The sequence below is a fragment of the Chiloscyllium plagiosum genome, unplaced genomic scaffold (assembly GCF_037043375.1).
Source record: "Chiloscyllium plagiosum isolate Xiang-an unplaced genomic scaffold, Cpla_swu_hap1 HiC_scaffold_13, whole genome shotgun sequence".
In the NCBI taxonomy this organism is placed as follows: Eukaryota; Metazoa; Chordata; class Chondrichthyes; order Orectolobiformes; family Hemiscylliidae; genus Chiloscyllium; species Chiloscyllium plagiosum.
In genome coordinates, this window is record NW_028270151.1 from 80,067,290 (window position 1) to 80,088,314 (window position 21,025).

Consider the following 21,025-nt stretch of genomic DNA (forward strand, 5'->3'; position numbering starts at 1 on the left):
TATGAATGCAACATAGTTTAGTACCCAATATTAAAAAGGAGTTGTTCCGCACACACAATACCATTCGGATTGGATGAATATAACTCTGAGATTTCCCTGACATAATATTTCAATGATGTTTGTCATGGCAGCTTGCCCACCTTGTGCCAGTGTGTGCAGTCAGTCTCTGCACATCCTATGCCAGCAACACATCCAGACAGGAGGACTCTTTAAAAACTGGTTATTTGCTTCCCCCTTAGGACGAAGCTTGTGTTCAGCTGGCAAACCTGGCACGGAGGCTGGCAGAGGTGGAAACAGACCGTGAGCGGACTAACACACGTGTTCAGCATCTTCAGAAATCCTTCACTGAGGCAGAGGAAGGTCAGTCAAGTGCTCAGCGCAGTGGAGACACTAACTGGTTGGAAGGTGTCAGAACGTATGTTGAACCCGAGTGCATTTTGTGCCCAGAGTTGCTGTGCCAGGCAGTGTCCCTGATCCTTCCCATGCCCCTCTCAGCTGTGCCTTTTGAAGTGTGCCTCACCAAAGGGTAGGTGCTGCTTAAAGGAATGCTGAGAGATTCAGAGGGAAGTCATGGACACCTGTGCCTGGCATGTTAAGGAGATGGTGTGGAATCTGTTCACACAGAGATTCATCTTCAGTAACAGCCTGTAATTCCATCACTAGAAGGAGGGCAATGAGAGCAGCAGCGTCACGTTATTCAATTTCCCTTTGTGTTTTTATTTCCCAAGTAATTGTCACTAAGTGTCTTTGAGACTTGCTGTCAACAACAGTGACCTCATGAAAGCAAAATAGTGCAGATGCTGGAAATCTGAAATAAAAACAGGAAATGCTGGTGAAACACAGCATGTCATTGGTTCTCAGAAATTCTGAAGAAGAACTATATTAGAACTGAAACTTCTATTCACACAGATGCTGCCAGACCTGTGTGTTCCTCCAGCATTCTCTGCTTTTATTTCATATTTCCAGCATCTGCTGTATTTTGCTTTTATTTGCACAGCAGCTCTCTGTGACAAAATGCACTCGGGTTCCAGCATACATTCTATTTGAAGTGTGAACAACTTCTGCTTAGTTTAGGAGCTAGAGTGCATAGACTACCGTGCATCAGGAAGGGAGAAAGTTCCCTGGATTTGTTTTTAAGCCAGGAGGCAGTCACACCTCTGGGGGTTAAGTCTTCTGATTGGTTAGTGTTCAGGGACAGGGAGGTGGGACTCAGAATGGGGCAGGTAAAGAGACACAGAGGACAGGACAGTTGGCCTTGGCAATTGCCCAATAGGTTTGAGGTTCTCTCAACCTGAGAATAACTCTCTCTCATAACATAAGAGTAATAACATATAATAGAATAAATATTCTCTCACAAACTGAAAATAGGGGTGGGGGTGATTTACTCATGGCACTATGGTCTAGAAGACCATTCGGGTTGAGGGAGCAACTAGGAATGTTGTAGTCGTGGGAGCCGTAATGGTTTGTCTAGTGAGAGGAATTGATACAGTTCTCCACTCTGGTGCTGGGATTCTGGATATCTGCTCAGGACTGGCATGGGACCTGCAGTAGGAGTGGGTAAATAAGCTGAAGTGGTCCATGCAGGATTCAACTGCATAGGCAGAAGTAGGAAAGGTGTTTTCCAAAGGCCGTTGGAGGAGCTAGACGCTAGATCAAAAAGCAGAACCTGAAAGGTTACAATCTCAAGAATCATGGATCATACCATGCCAAAGAGGCTGTTCGGCCCATCGAGTCTGTACCAACTACTCTAAATCAACACAGTCCCACTTTCCAGTACTTGGTCCACAACCTTAAATGTTAAGACACATCAAGTTGCTTATCAAAGGACTTTTTGAAAGGGTTAAACATCACACTACACCAGGTTATCGTCCAACAGGTTTATTTGGAGGCACCAGCTTTTGGAGCGGTGCTCCTTCATAAGGTGGTTGTGGAGTAGAATCATACGACCCAGATTTTTATAGCAACAGGATTGCAATGTCATGGAATGTAATATTAAACCAATTTAGCTTGAATCTTTCATCTTTTAGAATGATCAAGCTAAAATAAGCTCAAGAAAGACTCCTGAAGAAGGGCTTATGCCCGAAACGTCGATTCTCCTGTTCCTTGGATGCTGCCTGACCTGCTGCGCTTTTCCAGCAACGCATTTTTAACTCTGATCCCCAGCATCTGCAGTCCTCACTTTCTCCTCAAGCTAAATAGGTTTAATATTATGTTCCATGACACTGCAATCCTGCTGCTATAAATTCTGTGATGTATGATTCTGCTCCGCAACCACCTGATGAAGGAGCAGCGCTCTGAAAGCTAGTGCCTTCAAATAAACCTGTTGGACTATAACCTGGTGTTGTGTGATTTTTAACTTTGTCCACCCCAGTCCAATACCAGCACCTCCACATCATTTTTAAAGCTTGTGAGTTTGCCCACCTCAACTACCATCCTAGGTAGAGCATTCCAGATCCCCACCATTCTCTGGTTGAAAACCCTCTTCCTCAAGTCTCCTCTCCACCTCCTGCCTTTCGCTTTAAAATTATGCATCCCTTTGACTGAGGGAGCGGCTTCTTTCTCCCAAGGCCAACACAAGATTTTGTTTTCATTTCAAATTCTTTACAAGTTTTATTTTTCTTCCTAGAGGATACTAAGTTATATTTGCGAGGGAAGTAGCACTAAGCAAATGAATGGCCTAAAAAGTTATTGGGCCCAGATAGATGTCAGCCTGGAGTCTGAAGAGCTGGTTAATGAAAACGTAAATACGTTGGTGTTCACTTTGCGGAATTCCCTCAATTCAGGAAAGGTTCTGAAAAGTCACCAATTTAACACCTCAATTTAAGAAGGGAGAAAAGGATAAACACTGAAACTACAGCTAATTAGCTTGTGTGTCGTGGGTAATTGTCAGAATCAAATAATAATTATCTGCCCACCAACACCCTGGAGTTGTTCAGGGAGAGGTGGGCACCGCAGGGAGCGGAGTGTATTATTTCCACCTCCAACTCTATTTTGATTTAATCCCTGCCCTCCCCTTCACTGTTTGATCACGCAGCATTGCCCTCTGAGAAGGGCACTACTTGTCACTGGCCACATGGGTGTTTTCTTTTCTTCCGGGTGGCGGGAATTGAATAAAGATTTATATACCTTGTGTCCTTCACTGTGTCTCATACCTGCACACACACAACATGGGTGCTGGGGAAAAAATACCGCAGTTAGGCGGGAGTGTGGAGGATGAAAAGAAAAAGAAACCAAGAAGAAAAATAATCAAATAATAATGAGATTATAGCTGCACTCTTATAAAAACCCAAGGCATTCAGAAAGAATTGACATGCTTTCATCAAAGGGAAGTCATGTTTAACCAATTTTAATGGAGCTCTTTGAAGGGAAAACATGCATTGTGGATTAAGCGGATCCTGTTGAAGTAATTTGCTTGGATGTTTAGAAGGTGTAGTGATTGGAACCAGGTGGATCTTATTGACTGTGAGATCCCTGATTGGGGTTACTAACCTGGGCCAGTCAGACAGCCCTGACTGACCAAGATAAAACAAGAGACATCTTTGTGATCACACAGCATTGTCCTTTGATGTGAAGGGCACTGCTTGTCACTGGCCACTCGGGTGTTTCCTTTCTTCCTGGTGGTGGAAATTGAGTAAAGATTCGTCCACCTGTTGTCTTTCACTGAGTCTCACACCTGCACACACCCATCATGAGGGCTGGGGGGGAAAAAAACAGGAGATTAGGATCTCCTCAGTTGAGGGCTAAAAGAAAAAAAAAATAAAACAAGAGATTCAGAGAGTCTCCTAACCTCAGGCACAGACACCGAGCTGGCTGGCCATAGTCTGTGTACTGGCAGATGTAAATAAAGGGTGATTTGGTGACGGGATACCAGCCTTTGTGTAGTTATTCAGAAAGTTTTTGATGAGGAGTCACAATAAAGTTTACTCTGGAAAATGAAACCTCGTGGTGTAATAGGTTACATACTAGTACGGACAGAAGATTCCTGGCTGCCAGAAAAAGAGAATATGCATAACTGGATCTTTGTCTGATTGGCAGAATGTGCCAAGTGGAGTTCTGCAGGGATTTATGCTGCACCCTCAAGGTTTTACAATTTACGTCAATAACTTAGGTGAGGGGAACAAAGGCACAGCAACTAATGTCACAGATGATGCCACACTATAGGCAGGAAAGGATGTTGTGAAGAAGACCTGAGGTGAATGAGTGGAGAAAGAATCTGACAGATGAAGTAAAATGTGGGAAAATGTGAAGTTGCTCACTTTTGAAGGAAGAATATAAAAGACTGGAGAATTCTGAGGTGCAGAGAGATTTAGATATTCTGATACCTGGTTCCCAAGAGGTTAGTTTAAAGGGTTAGGGACATGCAGATACAACATTACTGAAGATTAATGGATTGCTATTTTTCATTACAAGAGGAATTGAAGATAAAAGTAAGAATGTTATGTGTCAGCTACACAGGGCATTGGTGATATTACGTCTTGAACACTTGTGCAGTTTTGCTCTCCTTATTTAAAGAGGATGGAGTTGGTTCAAAGAAGGTTTAACTAGAATGATACCTGAAACAAGCATGTTCTCTTAAGTTGTATAGACTGATTTTTAACCTTTTTCTGTTGTTTCAAAGGGAAACGAGGATTAGACGGGCGATTGAGTCAGGCTCAAGCTACACTCATGCTGCAAGAAGAGACGATAAGACGTGGAGAGAGAGAAAGGAAGGCCCTGACTGAACAAGTGGCCAAGTTGGAATGGAGCCTGCAGTCATCTGAGGGCGAGAGGCGAACACATCAGGTAATCGCTCCTGACAGGACCGTTGGCCGAAATTGGTGACCTGGGGCCAATGCAGATTTTAAGCATCAGGCTAAAAAAATCAGAATTCACATCCAGGGTTATCCCTCCATTTTTCACAAAAGCAGTCAATTTTTTATCACTGTCACTGAAGGTTGTCAATATGGACCAATTAAATATTGACACAACAGTACTGGTGGGGCCACATCTGGAGTAATGTGCACAGTTTTGGTCACCTTGTTTAAGGAGGGATATAAATGTATTAGCAGCAGTTCATAGAAGGTTCACATGATTGATACCTGGGAGGAGAGGGATGTTTAAAGATGAAAGGTTAGATAGGCTGGGTTTGTGTGCATTGGAGTTTAGCATAACAGGAGCTGATCTTATTGAGCATGTAAGGTCCTTAAAGGAGTTGATAGGATGGGTGCTGAAAGAATGCTTCCCTTCATGAGAAAGACCAGAACAAGGGGTTCACAATTTGAAAACAAGAGGTCGTCACTTAAGATGGAGTTGAGGAGAACTTTTGTTTCTCTCTGGGGGTTATGAAACGTTCTTCTGAGAGCAGTGGAGGAAGTGTCATTGAATATTTTCATGGCAGGAAAAGGTAGATTGACAAAGAAGTCTGAGGTCACTGGGGGTCGATGGAAATGTGGAGTTGACATCAGAGTCAGATGAGCCATGATTCTGTTGAATGATAGAGGGCATTGGTGAGGTTACATCTTGAGCACTTGTGTAGTTTGGCTCTGCTTATTTAAGGGGGATGCTAAGTGTATCCGAGGTAATTTAAAGCAGGTTTTACCTGACTGATACCTGGAATGAATGTGTTCACTCCTAATAGCCTACTTGTGCGTAACAGTTTGTCAGTTCATTGGTTCTGTTGATTCAAGCACATCGATAGATATGAAGACTCAAATAAAAAGCCAGATTCTCTGCTTTTAGGAGAGAGAGAAGGAGATGACATTTCAATGGGGAGCTTGAAGATGCCTTTTTCTGCACACAATTATGGTAATGACAATGCTGGTGTTTGAAGTGAAGTTGGCCCATTTGGGGTGTTAATGTCATTTCCAGCAGCCTTTGAGTTCTTTTAATATTTGTTAATTTTAGGAGAAGATCAACAAAATGAAGGCAAATGAGGCCAAGCTGGAGGCTGACAAGCGTAAGCTGAAAGACCAGCTGGAAGTGTCTGAGAATCGGATTACCAAGTTGGAGCTCTCACGGCGCTCCTTAGAGGGGGAATTGCAGAGAGTGCAGCTGACACTGAACGACCGAGAAACAGAGGTCCACGTCGTTCAGGATCGGATCGAGATGCTCCAGCGGCAAGTGGCTGATAGTGAGACAAAGGCCACCTCCCTCCAGCTCACCCTAGACCGACTGTCGTTGACCCTGGCCAAGTCCGAGGAGGGTGAGAACCACCTGAAGGACAAGGTGCAGAGTCTGTCGCTGTCTCTCTCAGACACGACCGCCAACGCAGTGGTGCTACAGGAGCAGATTTCTAAACTTCAGAAAGCTCTAACCTCCAGTGAACAGGATCGACGGGTACTTCAGGTAAAGATTAATCCACCCGCTCTGTAAAGTGTGAGGTTATAACTTGGTTGTAATCTCTCTCAACATCCTAAAATTCCACTTTTTGTTGCTTCTGGACATGATCATTCCAATACTGTCCTGGCTGGCCAATCATCTATTGGTCCTCACCCTGAAAGTGTACCTCATTGCTGCCTGTATCCAGACTTGTGTTAGCCCCGTTCAGTCATTGTCTCTGTCAGTGCTGACCCATATAGGATCCCAGTCCAGCTATGCCTCCATTTCAAAATTGTTGTACTAGTGTTCCATTTCCTCCCCATTTCCAAAGCCAGTTCCAGGTACTACACCTCTGCAAGAACTCTGCATTCTTTCAATTCTGGACTGTGAGGAGTTCCCAACTTTAATCACTTCATGCAGGTGTAGCTGTAGGGAGAAACTGAATAGGCTGGTGTTTTTGTTCCCTGCAGCTTCGGAAGCTAAGGGGGTGACCTTATGGAGGTTTGTAAAACCACATGGAGCATGGACAGAGTGAATAGACAAGGTCTTTGTCCCAGGGTCGGGGAATCCAAAACTAGAGAGCATAGGTTTAAGGTGAGAGTGAAATGGTTTAAAAGGGACCTGTTGGGCAACTTTTTCAAACAGAGGGTGGCATGTGTATGGAATGAGCTGCCAAAGGAGCTGGCGGAGGCTGGTACAATTACAATATTTAATTGGCATCTGGATGGGTATGTGAATAGGAAGGGTTTAGAGGGATATCGGAGTTGAAAAGTGTGGTGCTGGAAAAGCACAGCAGGCCAGGCAGCATCCGAGGAGCAGGGGAATCGACGTTTAGGGCATAAGCCCTTCTTCAGGCCCTTCTTATGCCCAAAACGTCAATTCTCCTGCTCCTCGGATGCTGCCTGTCCTGCTGCGCTTTTCCAGCACCACACTTTTCAACTCTAGTCTCCAGCATCTGCAATCCTCACTTTCTCTTAGAGGGATATCGGCCAAGTGCTGGCAAATGGGACTAGATCAGTTAAGGAGATCTGGTCGGCATGGATGGGTTGGACCAAAGGGTTTGTTCCCTTACTCTATGTCTCGATAACTCCATGAATGGATCTTTAGCTACTTAGGTTGAAAAGTATGGAATTCCATCCCTAAATGTTTAAACTCTTTCCGTTTTTTAAGACAGCTTTTATATTCTTCTGAGCATGTTTGATCATCTCTTCTGAAATGTATTGATGTGGCTCAGTGTCAAATATTGTCTGACAGTGCTTCTCTGGAGTTCCTTTCTACGTAGGAAGGTTAGGCCAATCTTGTTGCTATATCTTCAAGTTGTTGTTATAGGCCGTTGAGCACTGAAAATACCACTTCTCAGTGATCGATCTGTAACCAACACTCACAATCAGAAAGTATGCTTTCCACACAAGCTGGTGTCCAGTTGGAATAAAAGCAACAATGATTGATTTCAGGAAGTATCTGACTGACAATGGAAACAGAAAAAACTGGAATTTAGTCAGTAGGTCAGACAGCATCAGTATAGGAACTGAACTCAATCAGTCCACATTTTGGGTGCAAGACCCAAAGGTATTTAAGGCAACATGGTGGCTCAGTGATTAGTGCTGCTGCCTCATAGCAGGAGGGGCCTGGGTTAGATTCCAGTCTTGGGTGACTGTCTGTGTAGAGTTTGCATGTTCTCGCTGTGTCTGTGTGGATTTCCTCCAGGTGCTCCGGTTTCCTTCCACAGTCCAAACATGTACACATTTGGTGGATTGGCCATGCTAAATTGCCTAGTAGTGTCCAGGGATGTGCAGGTGGGTCTGGGTTGGGATGCTCTTTGGAGCGTTAGTATGGATCCGATGGGCGGAATGGCCTGCTTTCACACTGTACGCTTTTATATAATTCTAAGACTCTTCTCAGGGAAATTAGGAGATTTAAAGTCATGGGAATATACAGTGTCCTCATTAGGGTAATAGGGTCTGGGCTGGGATCACTGTCATTTCCTGACAACACCAGTCCAGGATAAAGGTGGCAATGTTTGTTTATCTTTGAGAACCAGTGGATATTTGTACAAATCTTTTGCATTGATCAGGTGAATAGGGTAGAGTCTGCAATAATTTACAAATGTCCAATGACCTTTTAAAACCACTTTCAAGATGTTTGCGTGTTCTCTAGATTATACTATTGAGAAGTACTGTTAAAGAATCAAGGAATTAAATTTGATATGAACAATGTTCTGTTTGATCAAACAATACAATCTCTCCTGTTAATTCACTGGGTTCTTTAATAAGCTGAAATGGATAATAACTAAATGGAACTACACGACTGGAGATATACTGTCTGCTTGCCCCATTAATAGTGAATGCTTTTTCAGAATAAGGAAAATGCTTGATTTAAAATTTTCAAAGGAGCCAAGAGATCTTTTGAAATCTACATCAAATATGGATAATAACACTCATTCGGAATAATGCTCATTTTGTGTGAGATGGGCTCTGTTCTTTTGTTAATTTGTTCTTGGGGTGTGAGCATCACTGGCAAAGTCAACAGTTCTTGCCCCATCTCAAAATGCCATTCAGAAAGCGGTGGTAGTGATCTATTTTTCTCATCCACTGCAGCCCATCTTGGTATATCAACTGTGCTGTTTGGACTTTGACACAATTACAGTAAGGGAACAATTACTTTGTTCCACAAAAGGAAATTAATTGCCTGAATGGAATTTGCAAATGATGATATTTCCTTGAGTGTGCTATTATTGTTCTTCAAAGTGATCGAGGTCATAAGTTTGAAAGGTATTGGAAAAACATCCAAAAGTATTCAACCCTTGACCAATACTCAGATTTGATGTGCACCAAAGACAATTTGTATGGATGCAATTTTGACTGTATAATACAGCCTTCAACCAAACTGTCTCTCTCTCTCTCTCTCTCTCTCTCTCTCTTCCTCTCTTCTTCTTTGTCTCTTTCTCTTTTCTGTCTGTCTCTCTCTCTCTGTCATCTCCTTCCATCTCTTTCTTGCTCTTTTCCTTCCTTTCTCTTTTTTTCTCTCCTTCTTCATTTCTCTGTCATCTTAGTCAGTGTTCTGACTCTCAGGAGACCTGCTGCTGATATATAAAATGCCCAGGGCAAAAATTCCATGTGTTTCATAGAAACGTCCCATGGCTCAACACAAGGTTGAGTCTTCTTGTCCAATAATTCAACCACACACTTGCTTTCCTTGAAATTGTACTTACCTTTCTCTTTGGGTTTGATTTTGTCATAGGCACCTCAGTTGTGTTACACCTATGAAGTTCATGAGACGGTTTACTATTTTCAGACTGGATCCTTAAGATCGAATAAAAGGGATCATGTGATCTTTGAAGTCTGCATGAATGAGGTTTTAATGAGAGGGGCTGTTAAAAATCAAAGGAAAACACATATGTTTGCTCAGAAGAAAGTATAAATTATTCACCTTAGGAGATAAAGGCAGGAGCATCTGTGTTTAGTGATCAGACAACCAGTCTTCAAAGTCCAAGGAAGATGCTGAGAATGTTAAGTTGTAAACAATAATTCTCTAAAGCGCCCATTCATTTTCAAGATAAAAAAGAGTTAGTGTCTGAAGTCGAGGTAATCAGTACTTATACCTTGGTACAAGGCTCACAACTGTCATGGAGATGGTTAAAAATCACACAACACCAGGTTATAGTCCAACAGGTTTAATTGGAAGCACACTAGCTTTCGGAGCGATGCTCCTTCATCAGGTACACCCCAGTCCAACACCGGCATCTCCAAGTCATGAGATGGAATTTGAAAGTGGAAGGATATCTAAGATTTTCCTGACTCTCTCAGACAAGGTTAGTCTGCCAGGGTCCTGATGAGGGACAACAAATGGAGACCAAAGGTCTCTGTGACTAAGGGCACAGAAATACAGCTCTCAGTTCACACCCAGAATGGAAAGTCCAAATTTGTGAGGAGTTGAAGTGAGGTTGGAAAGTTTGAGCTCGAAGAAGAATAAAAGAAGAATTGCCATGGAGAGAAAAAAAAGTTATCTCGCTGTGAAAGACTTTTCAAAAAGGGCAAGATGATGGCTGAATGGTGATGTCTCTGGGAGAAAGTGAGAACTGCAGATGCTGGAGATCAGAGCTGAAAATGTGTCGCTGGAAAAGCGCAGCAGGTCAGGCAGCATCCAGGGAGCAGGAGAATCGACCCCTGAAGAAGCCCCTGATGAAGGGCTCATGCCCGAAACGTCGATTCTCCTGCTCCTTGGATGCTGCCTGACCTGGTGATATCTCTGGACTGTTAATCCAGAGACCCAGGTCATGTTCTGGTTTTGAATCCTGCCATGACAGATGGTGGAATTTGAAATCAGTGGAAAAATAAATCTGGAATTAATAGTCTAATGATGACCATGAATCTACTGGTGATTGTCAGAAAAAACCCATCGGTTTAGGAATGAGATCTACCATCCTTACCAGGTCTGGCCTACATGACTCTCAACTGGGCAATTAGGGATGGGCAATAAATGCTGACCTAGACAGTGACGTCCTATGGACCATAAAATAGTGGAAAGGACGTAGGACAACAAATTTTCAGGAAAATTCTAGGGATGCCAACATTATAATGGGGAATTATAGTTATAATGGGGACTTTGATTACCCAAATATAGACTGATATACTAGTAGTGTAAGGGATATTGAGGGTCAAATGTTTCTGGATTGTATCCAGAGGTTTATGTCCAGTCCAACAATAAGGATTCCCTTTTGAAGCTGGTTCTGGAACTGAAGTGAGTCAAATGGGTAAACTATCAGCGATGGAACATTTGGAAAACAGTACTCATTAGATGATAATGTCCAGGATGATCATGGAAAATGATGAGGATCAATCCAGAGTAAGAAAAATCAATTGGGGTCATGCTGACATCAGTGGGCAAGGATTTAGCTCGGCACAATTGAAAGAAAAGAGAGGAAAAGCAAACCCGCCTTTTAAAAAGGAGATTGTCTGTCTGGATATAATTGGGGTTCATTGGCTCAAATTGGAAAGATAAGACAAAGAAATCCAGAACTGCCTGGAAGACAAAAGAGATAGAAATTAAGATAAAGAAGAAAGCTCCTTATGATGGGTTAAAACTTTTTATTCCTGATGAAGGGCTTTTGCCCGAAACGTCGATTTTGCCTGTCCTCGGATGCTGCCTGAATTGCTGTGCTCTTCCAGCACCACTAATCCAGAATCTTTATGATGGGTGTCAGGTAGAAAATACATTTGAAAATAAGGAGAACATAAGAACTAGGAGCAGGAGTAGGCCACCTTGCCTTCAAGCCCACTCCACCATTCAGTATGACCATGGCTGATCTTTTTGTGGACTCAGCTCTACCATAACCCTTAATTCCTTTACTGTCATAGGGTCATAGAGATGTACAGCATGGAAACAGACCCTTCGGTACAACTTGTCCACGCTGACCAGATATCCCAACCCAATCTAGTCCCACCTGCCAGCACCCGGTCCATATCCCTCCAAACCCTTCCTATTCATATACCCATCCAAATGCCTTTTAAATGTTGCAACCATACCAGCCTCCACCACTTCCTCTGGCAGCTCATTTCATACACGTACCACCCTCTGAGTGAAAACGTTGCCCCTTAGGTCTCTTTTATATCTTTCCCCTCTCACCCTAAACCTATGCCCTCTAGTTCTCGACTCCCCCCAGGGAAAAGACTTTGCCTATTTAACCTATCCATGCCCCTCATGATTTTATAAACCTCTATAAGGTCATCCCTCAGCCTCCGATGTTCCAGGGAAAACAGCCCCAGCCTATTCAACCTCTCCCTATAGCTCAAATCCTCCAACCCTGGCAACAACCAGAATTGCATGCAATATTCCAACAGTGGCCTAACCAATGTCCTGTACAGCCGCAACATGACAACTCAACTCCTGTACTCAGTATTCTAACCAATAAAAGAAAGCATACCAAACGCCTTCTTCACTATCCTATCTACCTGCGACCTCACTTTCAAGGAGCTATGAACTTCAAGGTCTCTTTGTTCAGCAACACTCCCCAGGATCTTACCATGAAGTGCATAAACGGTTTCAGAGAGGAAATGAGTAGGCAAAGAGAAGCAAAGAGGAATCAGGAGAGAGGACTGGTGGCTAGCATAAAGCATTGTCCAAAGTCTTCTACAGGCTTATACATCATAAAGTGGGAAAAGGAAGAGTCAGGCCAATTAAAGCCCAGAAAGGGGATTTATACAAGAAGGCAGTGGGTATGGCTGAGGTGCTAAATGAATACTTTGCATCTGTCTTTAACAAACAAGGAGATGCTGCCCAAACTATGGTGACAGAGGAGGAAACTCTTTCTCTTGAAGTGTTCAAGATTAATCAGGAAGAGATGCTGGATAGACTGTTCATGCTTAATGTTGACAGGTCACTAGGACTAGATGAGAAACATCGGAGGATACTGAAGGAAGGAAGAGGAGAGATTGCAGGGGGCACTGGCTACAATCTTTAGTCTTCCCCTCAGAATTTTGGAAAATTGCAATCATCATATCCTTGTTCAAGAAATGGTGGCACAGTGGTTAGCACTGCTGCCTCACAGCGCCAGAGACCCGGGATCAACTCCCACCTCGGGCAACTGTCTGTGTGGAGTTTGCACATTCTCCCCATGTCTGCGTGGGTTTCCTCCGGGTGCTCCGGTTTCCTCCCACAGTCCAAAGATGTGCAGGTCAGGTGAATTGGCCATGCTAAATTGCCCATAGTGTTAGGTGAAGGGATAAATATAGGGGAATGGGTCTGGGTGGGTTGCTGTTCGGAGGGTCGGTGTGGATTTGTTGGGCCGAAGGGCCTGTTTCCATTCTGCAGGGAATCTAACCTAATCTAATCAAAGATTGTCAGCATAATTCCAGCAGTTACAGACCTGTCAGTCTAACTTCAGTGGAGGGGAGCCTTGTAAACTTAATTCAGGATGGAATTAGTAGCAACATGGAAAAAGGTGGATTTAGCAGGAGGAGTCACTGTGGATTTCTAACAACAAAATTGTGTTTAACTAGCTTGCTGGAGTTTTTCAAAGAGGTAACAGGTGCAGTGAGGGTCATGTTGTTTATGTGGTCTACTTGTGGATCCCCAAAAGAGTCAAATGATGTTGATTATTGGTTTTTAGGGAGAAAACTGCCATCCGTACGTGATCTGGCCTACACGTGACTCCAGACCAATACCAATGTGGTTAACTCTTAACTATCCTCTGGACAATTAGAGATGAGCAGTAGATGCTGGCGTAGCCAGTGATGCCCTTATCCCGTCAATGAATATTAAAATAAAATATGATGCCAGATTTGGAAGAATTGTAAATTATGAGGAGGGTAGTGTAGAACTCCAGCAGGACATTGGCAAGTTGGTGGAATGGGCATATAGGTGACATAGAACATAGAACATAGAATGTAACAGCACAGTACAGGCCATTTGGCCCTCGATGCTGCACTGACCTGTGAAAATAATCTGATGCCCATCTAAAGTACACTGTTCTATTATTATCTATATGTATGTCCAATGTCCATTTAAATGCCCTTACCGTCGGCAAGTCTATTACTGTTGCAGGCAGGCCATTCCATGCCCCTGCTACTCTCTAAGGAAAGAAACTCCCCTGATATCTGTCCTAAATTTATCACCCCTCAATTTAAAGCTATGTCCCCTCGTGTTAGCCTTCACCATCTGAGGAAAAAGGCTCTCACTGTCCACCCTATCTAACCCTCTGATTATCTTATACGCCTCGATTAAGTCACCTCTCAACCTTCTTGTCTCCAACAAAAACAGCCTCAGTTCCCTCAGCCTTTCCTCGTAAGACCTTCCTTCCATACCAGGCAACATCCTAGTAAATCTCCTCTGAACCCTTTCCAAAGCTTCCACATTCTTCCTATAATGCGGTGACCAGAACAGCACGCAATACTCCAGGTGCAGCCTTACCAGTGTCTTGTAAAGCTGAAGCACAACTTCGTGGCTCCGAAACTCAATCCCCCTATCAATAAACACAAACACATCATATGCCTTCTTAACAACCCTATCAACCTGGGTGGCAACTTTCAGGATTTATGCACCACGATACTGAAATCTCTCTGATCATCTTCACTACCAAGAATTTTACCATTAGCCCAGTACTCTGCATTCCTGTTCCATCTCCCGATGTGAACTACCTCACACTTTTCTGCATTAAACTCAATTTGCCACTTCTCAGCCCAGCTCTGCATCTTATATATGTCCCTCTGTAACCCACAACATCCTTCAGCACTATCTACAACTTTGCCTACCTTCGTGTCATCTGCAAATGTACTAACCCATCCTTCTACCCCACATCCAGATCATTTATAAAAATGACAATCAGCAGTGGCTCCAAAACAGATCCTTGCGGCACACCACTGGTAACTGAGCTCCAAGTTGAACATTTCCCGTCAACCAACACCCTCTGACTTCTTTCAGCTAGCCAATTTCTGATCCAAACTGCGAAATCACCTTCCCAAAACTCTGTACTTTGTGCAATAGCCTATCATGTGGAACCTTATCAAATGCCTTACTGAAGTCCATATACACCACATCAACCGCTTTACCTTCACCCACTTGTTTTGTCACCTTCTCGAAGAACTCAATAACATTAGTGAGGCATGACCTACCCTTCACAAAATGTGTTGACTATCCCTAAGCAAACTATTCCTTTCCAGATGATTATAAATTCTATGTCTTATAACCTCATCCAACACCTTACCCACAACCGAAGTAAGGTTCACTGGCCAATAATTACCAGGGTTGTCCCCACTCCCCTTTTTAAACAAGGGAACATTTGCTATCCTCCAGTCTTCTGGCATTACTCCTGTCAACAATGATGACATAACGATCGAAGGCAAAGGCTCTGCAATTTCCCCCCTGGCTTCCCAGAGAATTCGAGGATAAATCCCATCCGGCCAGGGGACTTAACTATTTTCAGATCTTCCAAAATTGCTAAAACCTTCTCTTTGTCAACCTCAATCCCATCTAATCTAGTAGCCTGTATCCCCTTATTCTCACTTACATTGCCCTTTTCTAATGTGAATATTGACGAAAAGTATTCAGTAAGCGCTTCCCCTATGTCCTCAGATTCCACACACAACTTTCCACTACTATCTTTGACTGGCCCTAATCTTACTCTAGTCATTCTTTTATTCCTGATATATCTGTAGAAGGCCTTAGGGTTTTCCTTGATCCTATCCACCAACAACTTCTCATATCCCCTCCTGGCTCTTCTTAGCCCTCTCTTTAGATCTTTTCTGGCTAACTTATATCTCAAATCACCTAACTGAGCCTTCACGCCTCACCCTCACATAAGCCTTCTTCTTCCACTTGACAATAGCTTCAACTTCTTTAGTAAACCATGGCTCCCTCTCTCAACAACTACCTCCCTGCCTGTTAGGTATATACTTATCAAGGACCCACAGTAGCCGTCCTGTAGTAAGCTCCACATTTCAAGTGTGTCCATCCTCTGCAGTTTCCTTCCCCATTCTATGCATCCTAAATCTTGCCTAATCACATCATAATTGCCTTTCCCCCAGTTATAAGCCTTTCCCTGTGGTATATACCTATCCCTGCCCATTGCTATTGTAAAAATAACCGAATTGTGGTCACTATAGCCAAAGTGCTCACTTACTACAAGTCTAATACCTGGCCGGGTTCATTCCCTAGTACCAAATCCAATATGGCATCTCCCTTTGTTGGCCTGTCTACATTCTGTGTCAGAGAACATTGAATAAAAACTGACCCATCTAAACCACTTGAACTATAATATTCCCAGTCAACATTGGGGAAGTTAAAGCTCCCATAACAACTACCCTGTTACTCTCGCTCCTATCGAGAATCATCATTGCTATCCTTTCTAATACATCCTTGGAACAATTCACAGGCCTATAGAAAACTCCCACCAGGGTGACCTCTCCTTTCCTCTTTCTAACCTCAGCCCAAACTACCTCAGTGGATGAGTCCTCAAATGTTATCTCAGCTGCTGTAATAATACCCTTGATTAACAATGCCACATCTTACCCCCCCCCCCCCCCCCCCCCCCGCCCCACACACACACACCCACTTTACCATCATCTCTGTTCTTGCTGAAACATCCAAATCCCAGAATCTGCAACAATCATTCCTGTCCCTCCTCTCGCCATGTTTCTGAAATGGCCACAACGTTGAAATCCCAGGGACCAACCCATGCTGTAGGTTCACCCACCTTATTCTGGATGCTACTGGCAATGAAGTATATTTCAAATCAACATCCTGATTAGCGGTGTCCTCTTGTGACCTTGTAAACCTATCCCTGATCTCATACCCTCAACCTCCTGTACACTGGAACCACAATTCGGGTTCCCAGTACCCTGCTGCATTAGTTTAAACACCACACCCCCACCTCCAAAGAGCATGAACAAAATTCCCCCCCCAGGATATTGGCACCCCTCTGGTTCAGGTGAAGACCATCCTGTTTGTAGAGGACAGATGAGGCTCAATGCAGTGATGCATGAGGTGATATGTTTTGAGAGGAAGAACACTGAAAGACAATATAAAATATGGGATACAATTCTAAGGGGGTTGCAGGAGCAGAGGGGCTTGTGTGTATATGTACACAGATTGTTGTAGGTGATAGGACAGGTGGAGAGAGCAGTAAGTAAAGTGTACCGTGTCCTCAGATTTATTAACAGGGGCATAGAGTACGAGAGTATGTTGGGCTTGTGCAAGGTATTTGTTAGAACTCATCTGGAGTATTGTGCCACCTAGAATTATACACATTATAACAAGTCTGTGAATCTCCCCATTGGAATGAGTGCAGCAGTGGTTTATAAGAATGGTTCTACAGAGGAGAAACTTCAGATTGAAGACATTGGGATTGGTCTCCTTGAACAGATGAAGGCCAAGAGGTGGCCTGATAGAGGTTTTCAAAATCATAAGTGAACTGGATGGAGCAGATAGGGAGAAACTGTTCCTACTCATTAAAGAAGAGGGCACTGATTTAAAGTGATTTGCAGAAGTAATAAAATGAGGTGAGAAAAATGATTTTTTTCACTCAATGCATAGTTTGAGTGCAGAATGCACTCCCTGGAAGTGCAGTGGAGATGGGTTCAGTTGGGGCATTCAAGAGGGTGTATTGGATGACTGGATGGAAATAATGTGCAGGCTTATGGTGGGAAAAGCGAGAAACTGACATAAGGTAATGATGCAGATGCAGTGGGCTGAATGACCTCATTCTGAGCTGTAACCTCCTGTGGTTTTGAGTTGGGATCAGGGAGTCAGTATTTCTCAGACTCTGCTCAGCAGTTTAAAGTAGATGTCTGCAAGAAATTGTTGAGTTAGGTGTTCTTAGACTGTTTGGTGCAGTGAACATCATAAAATGTGAAATCTTGCCTTACCATTCTTTCAGCTTATTAACAGGAAGTCTAAGTTTCTCTTTTAAGGTAATCAGACTCGATGGGTTTTGTAAAATTTTGGAGGGCAATCTCCCCTCAGAGTCAGGAGGTTGTGATCGTGGTTCAAGACCCACTGCAGAGATCCGAGCACACAAACAAACCTAGCACCCCAGTGCAGTACTGGGGGGATGCTGCACTGTGACTTTAAAAGGGAACTGGATAAGCACCTGAAGAAATTTTTAAAAATGCAGAGTTACAGGGAATGTTTGGACAGTGGGTTCATTTGAAACACACTTGCATCAAACAGATGCTGATTAGAGGGGCTTGAATGGCCTCCTTGCTATTTGTGACTCTTCAGATAATGTAACAGCTTGTGTCCTTATGCAGCAAGACCTGAATAAGGAGGTGCCACATTTCAGAGGAGACAATTGAAGCCCCATCTGGACTTTCAGACAAACTTTAAAGATCACCATTTCTCATAAAATAGTGACAAATGCTCTGGCCGTAATTTGGCCCACAGCCATACCAGATCATCTGATTACCATTTGTGTGCTGGTTGTGAAATCTTGCTATGCACAGATTAACTGCCACATTTCCCGCCATGATTTTATGGGATATGTTTCAGAAGTACTTCTAGTTAGTTATAAGTCAGAATTGGTGACAGCTCCACTGATCGAGTCATGCCTGACATGAGGAATATAGTTATGGTTGATGTTGGTCAGACATCTCAGCTCCAGGACTTCTCTGTGGGAAATTCCTCAGGGTAGTGTCCTATTTTCAATGGTCTTCAGCTACTTTATCGATCTCCTTGTCTTCATCATGAGGTTAGAAATGGAGATGCCTACTGGTAGCTAAAGAGTATTGAGCACTATTTGTGACTCTTCAGATAATGTAACAGCTTGTGTCCGTATGCAGCAAGACCTGAACAACATTGAGGCCTGGGTTCCTAGATGAAAACTAAAGTTCATGATACATAAGTGCCAGGAAATAAACATCTCTAACAAGTTGGCACCTGGCCATCTTCCCTTGAAATTTAACGTCATTAGTATTGATGAATCCTCCATTGTTATCACCGCATCATTACCATTGACAAGAAGCCTATCTCACCCAGGCAAATTATTACTGTGACTATAAAACCAGGTCAAGAGCTGGCAACTTTGTGGCCTGTAATACATCTCCTGACTGCGAAAACCTTCACCATCTATAAAATCACAAGTCAGAAATCTCCAGTATACTTCCACTTGCCTGATGGGTGTGACTCAAAATTGTCACATGATCTTTAATGTCTCCCTGTGACATGTGATGGGCAAAGTTAAAAATTACACAACACCAGGTTATAGTCCAACAGGTTTAATTGGAAGCACACTAGCTTTCGGAGCGACACTCCTTCATCACCTGATGAAGGAGCGTCGCTCCACCTGATGAAGGAGCGTCCCTCCGAAAGCTAGTGTGCTTCCAATTAAACCTGTTGGACTATAACCTGGTGTTGTGTGATTTTTAACTTTGCACACCCCAGTCCAACACCGGCATCTCCGAAACATGTGATGGGGGCTTTGATTTATTACCTCATCTGAAGTGTGACATCTCCCAGAGTGAATAGTGGAATAGATACAGCATGTAATGCTCAACACCGTTTAGGACAAAGCTCGATCAACACCTGATCTACCACCTCCAATATTCACCCCTTCCACCAGTGCTCAGTGGCAGCAATGAGTACCCATTTCCAAGACGCACTGACGGAAGTCAGCACGCATCCTTCGACAGCGGTTTCCAAACCTGTAACCTCTCTTATCCGGAATGAAAAGGGATGCATGGGAATACCACCATTGATGGTGATGAGCTGTCTCTTTGCGCTATATATTCCTTTTCTTTTTCCTTATTCTTAAATTATTCAAAATGGCACCATTTCAAGGCAACAAATGAAAGCTTTTCACTATATTATATTGTAGTCTTACTGTAAAATACACGTAACAATAAAATCAAAATCAAAATCGGGTTCCCCTCCAAACGACATATCATACTGACTTGGAACTATATCACTATTGCTTCACTGTCACTGGATCAAAAATCCCTTCCAACCCGCATTCTAGGTGCATACAGAGTACATGGTTTGCAACGTTTCAAGAAGGCACGGTGGCACAGTGGTTAGCACTGCTGCTTCACAGCGTCAGAGACCCGGGTTCAATTCCTGCCTCAGGCGACTGACTGTGTGGAGTTTGCATGTTCTCCCCGTGTCTGCGTGGGTTTCCTCCGGGTGCTCTGGTTTCCTCCCACAGTCCAAAGATGTGCAGGTCAGGTGAATTGACCATGCTAAACTGCCCGTAGTGTTAGGTAAGGGGTAAATATAGGGGTATGGGTGGGTTGCGCTTCGGTGGGTCAGTGTGGACTTGTTGGGCCGCAGGGCCTGTTTCCACACTGTAATGTAATGTAATCTAATCTAATCTAAAAAAAAAGGCAGCCCAGCACCATTTTCTCAAGGACAATTAGGGATCAACATCAGATTGATAATTACACATGTGAACAATTTTTTTTAAAGAGGCTTTGGGATGATTTAAGGCAGGGCAATTTATAGAATTCCTATAGTGTGGAAAAAGGCCCTTCAGCTCAACAAGTTCACATTGACCCTGTGAAGAGTAAACCACGGAGACCCATTCTCCTACCCTACTGCTCTACGTTTACCCCTGACTAATGCGCTGACACATCCCTGAACACTACAGGCAATTTAGCATGGCCAATTCACCTAACCTGCACATCTTTGGATTGTGGAAGGAAATCCTCGTGGGAGAGTATGCAAACTCCACATAGACAGTCACCTGAGGCTGGAATCAAACCCAGGTTCCTGATGCTGTAAGGCAGCAATGCTAACCACTGGGCCACCATGCCGCCCCGAAATGTGATGCAAATTCATCATCGAGTGACTTATGGATTAGCTGCAGGAACAAAATAACCATTCAATTGTCCTGATCATTACAAAAAGTCAACTGGTTCACTAATGTACCCGTGCACTACACCTTGCCCCTTCATTCCTCATCCCAACCAGTCATCTAGCAGACAGTCAGACCCTAAACTGTATATTCATTTATCAAGACAACTCTGATGAGGAATGTAATGACTGTGCTTCCTTCTTCAGTACTGTGCTCTGCATCAGATGCACTTTGGCACATGCAAAAGCAACAATTAGTATTTAATATTCGCCATCGGTAAATCCCTTAGCTGTAATGGCCATAACATGCACTTTATGTTACTTGGAAGGGGTTGAAGGGGGAAGTTATTTGCCTTTCTGAAAAATTAGATTAACTGAACTATTTATGTTCATTTCAGATCATACCTGGCCGTTTTAACCAGAGCAACTGCTGCCATATAAATTATTT

General features: G+C 43.4%; 1 protein-coding gene across 1 annotated transcript in view; it reads left to right on the forward strand.

The window, feature by feature from the left end:
* Nucleotides 1-21,025, forward strand: part of crocc2 (ciliary rootlet coiled-coil, rootletin family member 2) — a 300,372-nt gene that overhangs the window by 211,939 nt on the left and 67,408 nt on the right. The window contains exons 29-31 of the mRNA XM_043702904.2: nucleotides 240-360; nucleotides 4,619-4,782; nucleotides 5,884-6,324. Coding sequence (XP_043558839.2) covers nucleotides 240-360; nucleotides 4,619-4,782; nucleotides 5,884-6,324 — 726 coding nt within the window. The remainder of the gene's footprint in view (nucleotides 1-239; nucleotides 361-4,618; nucleotides 4,783-5,883; nucleotides 6,325-21,025) is intronic.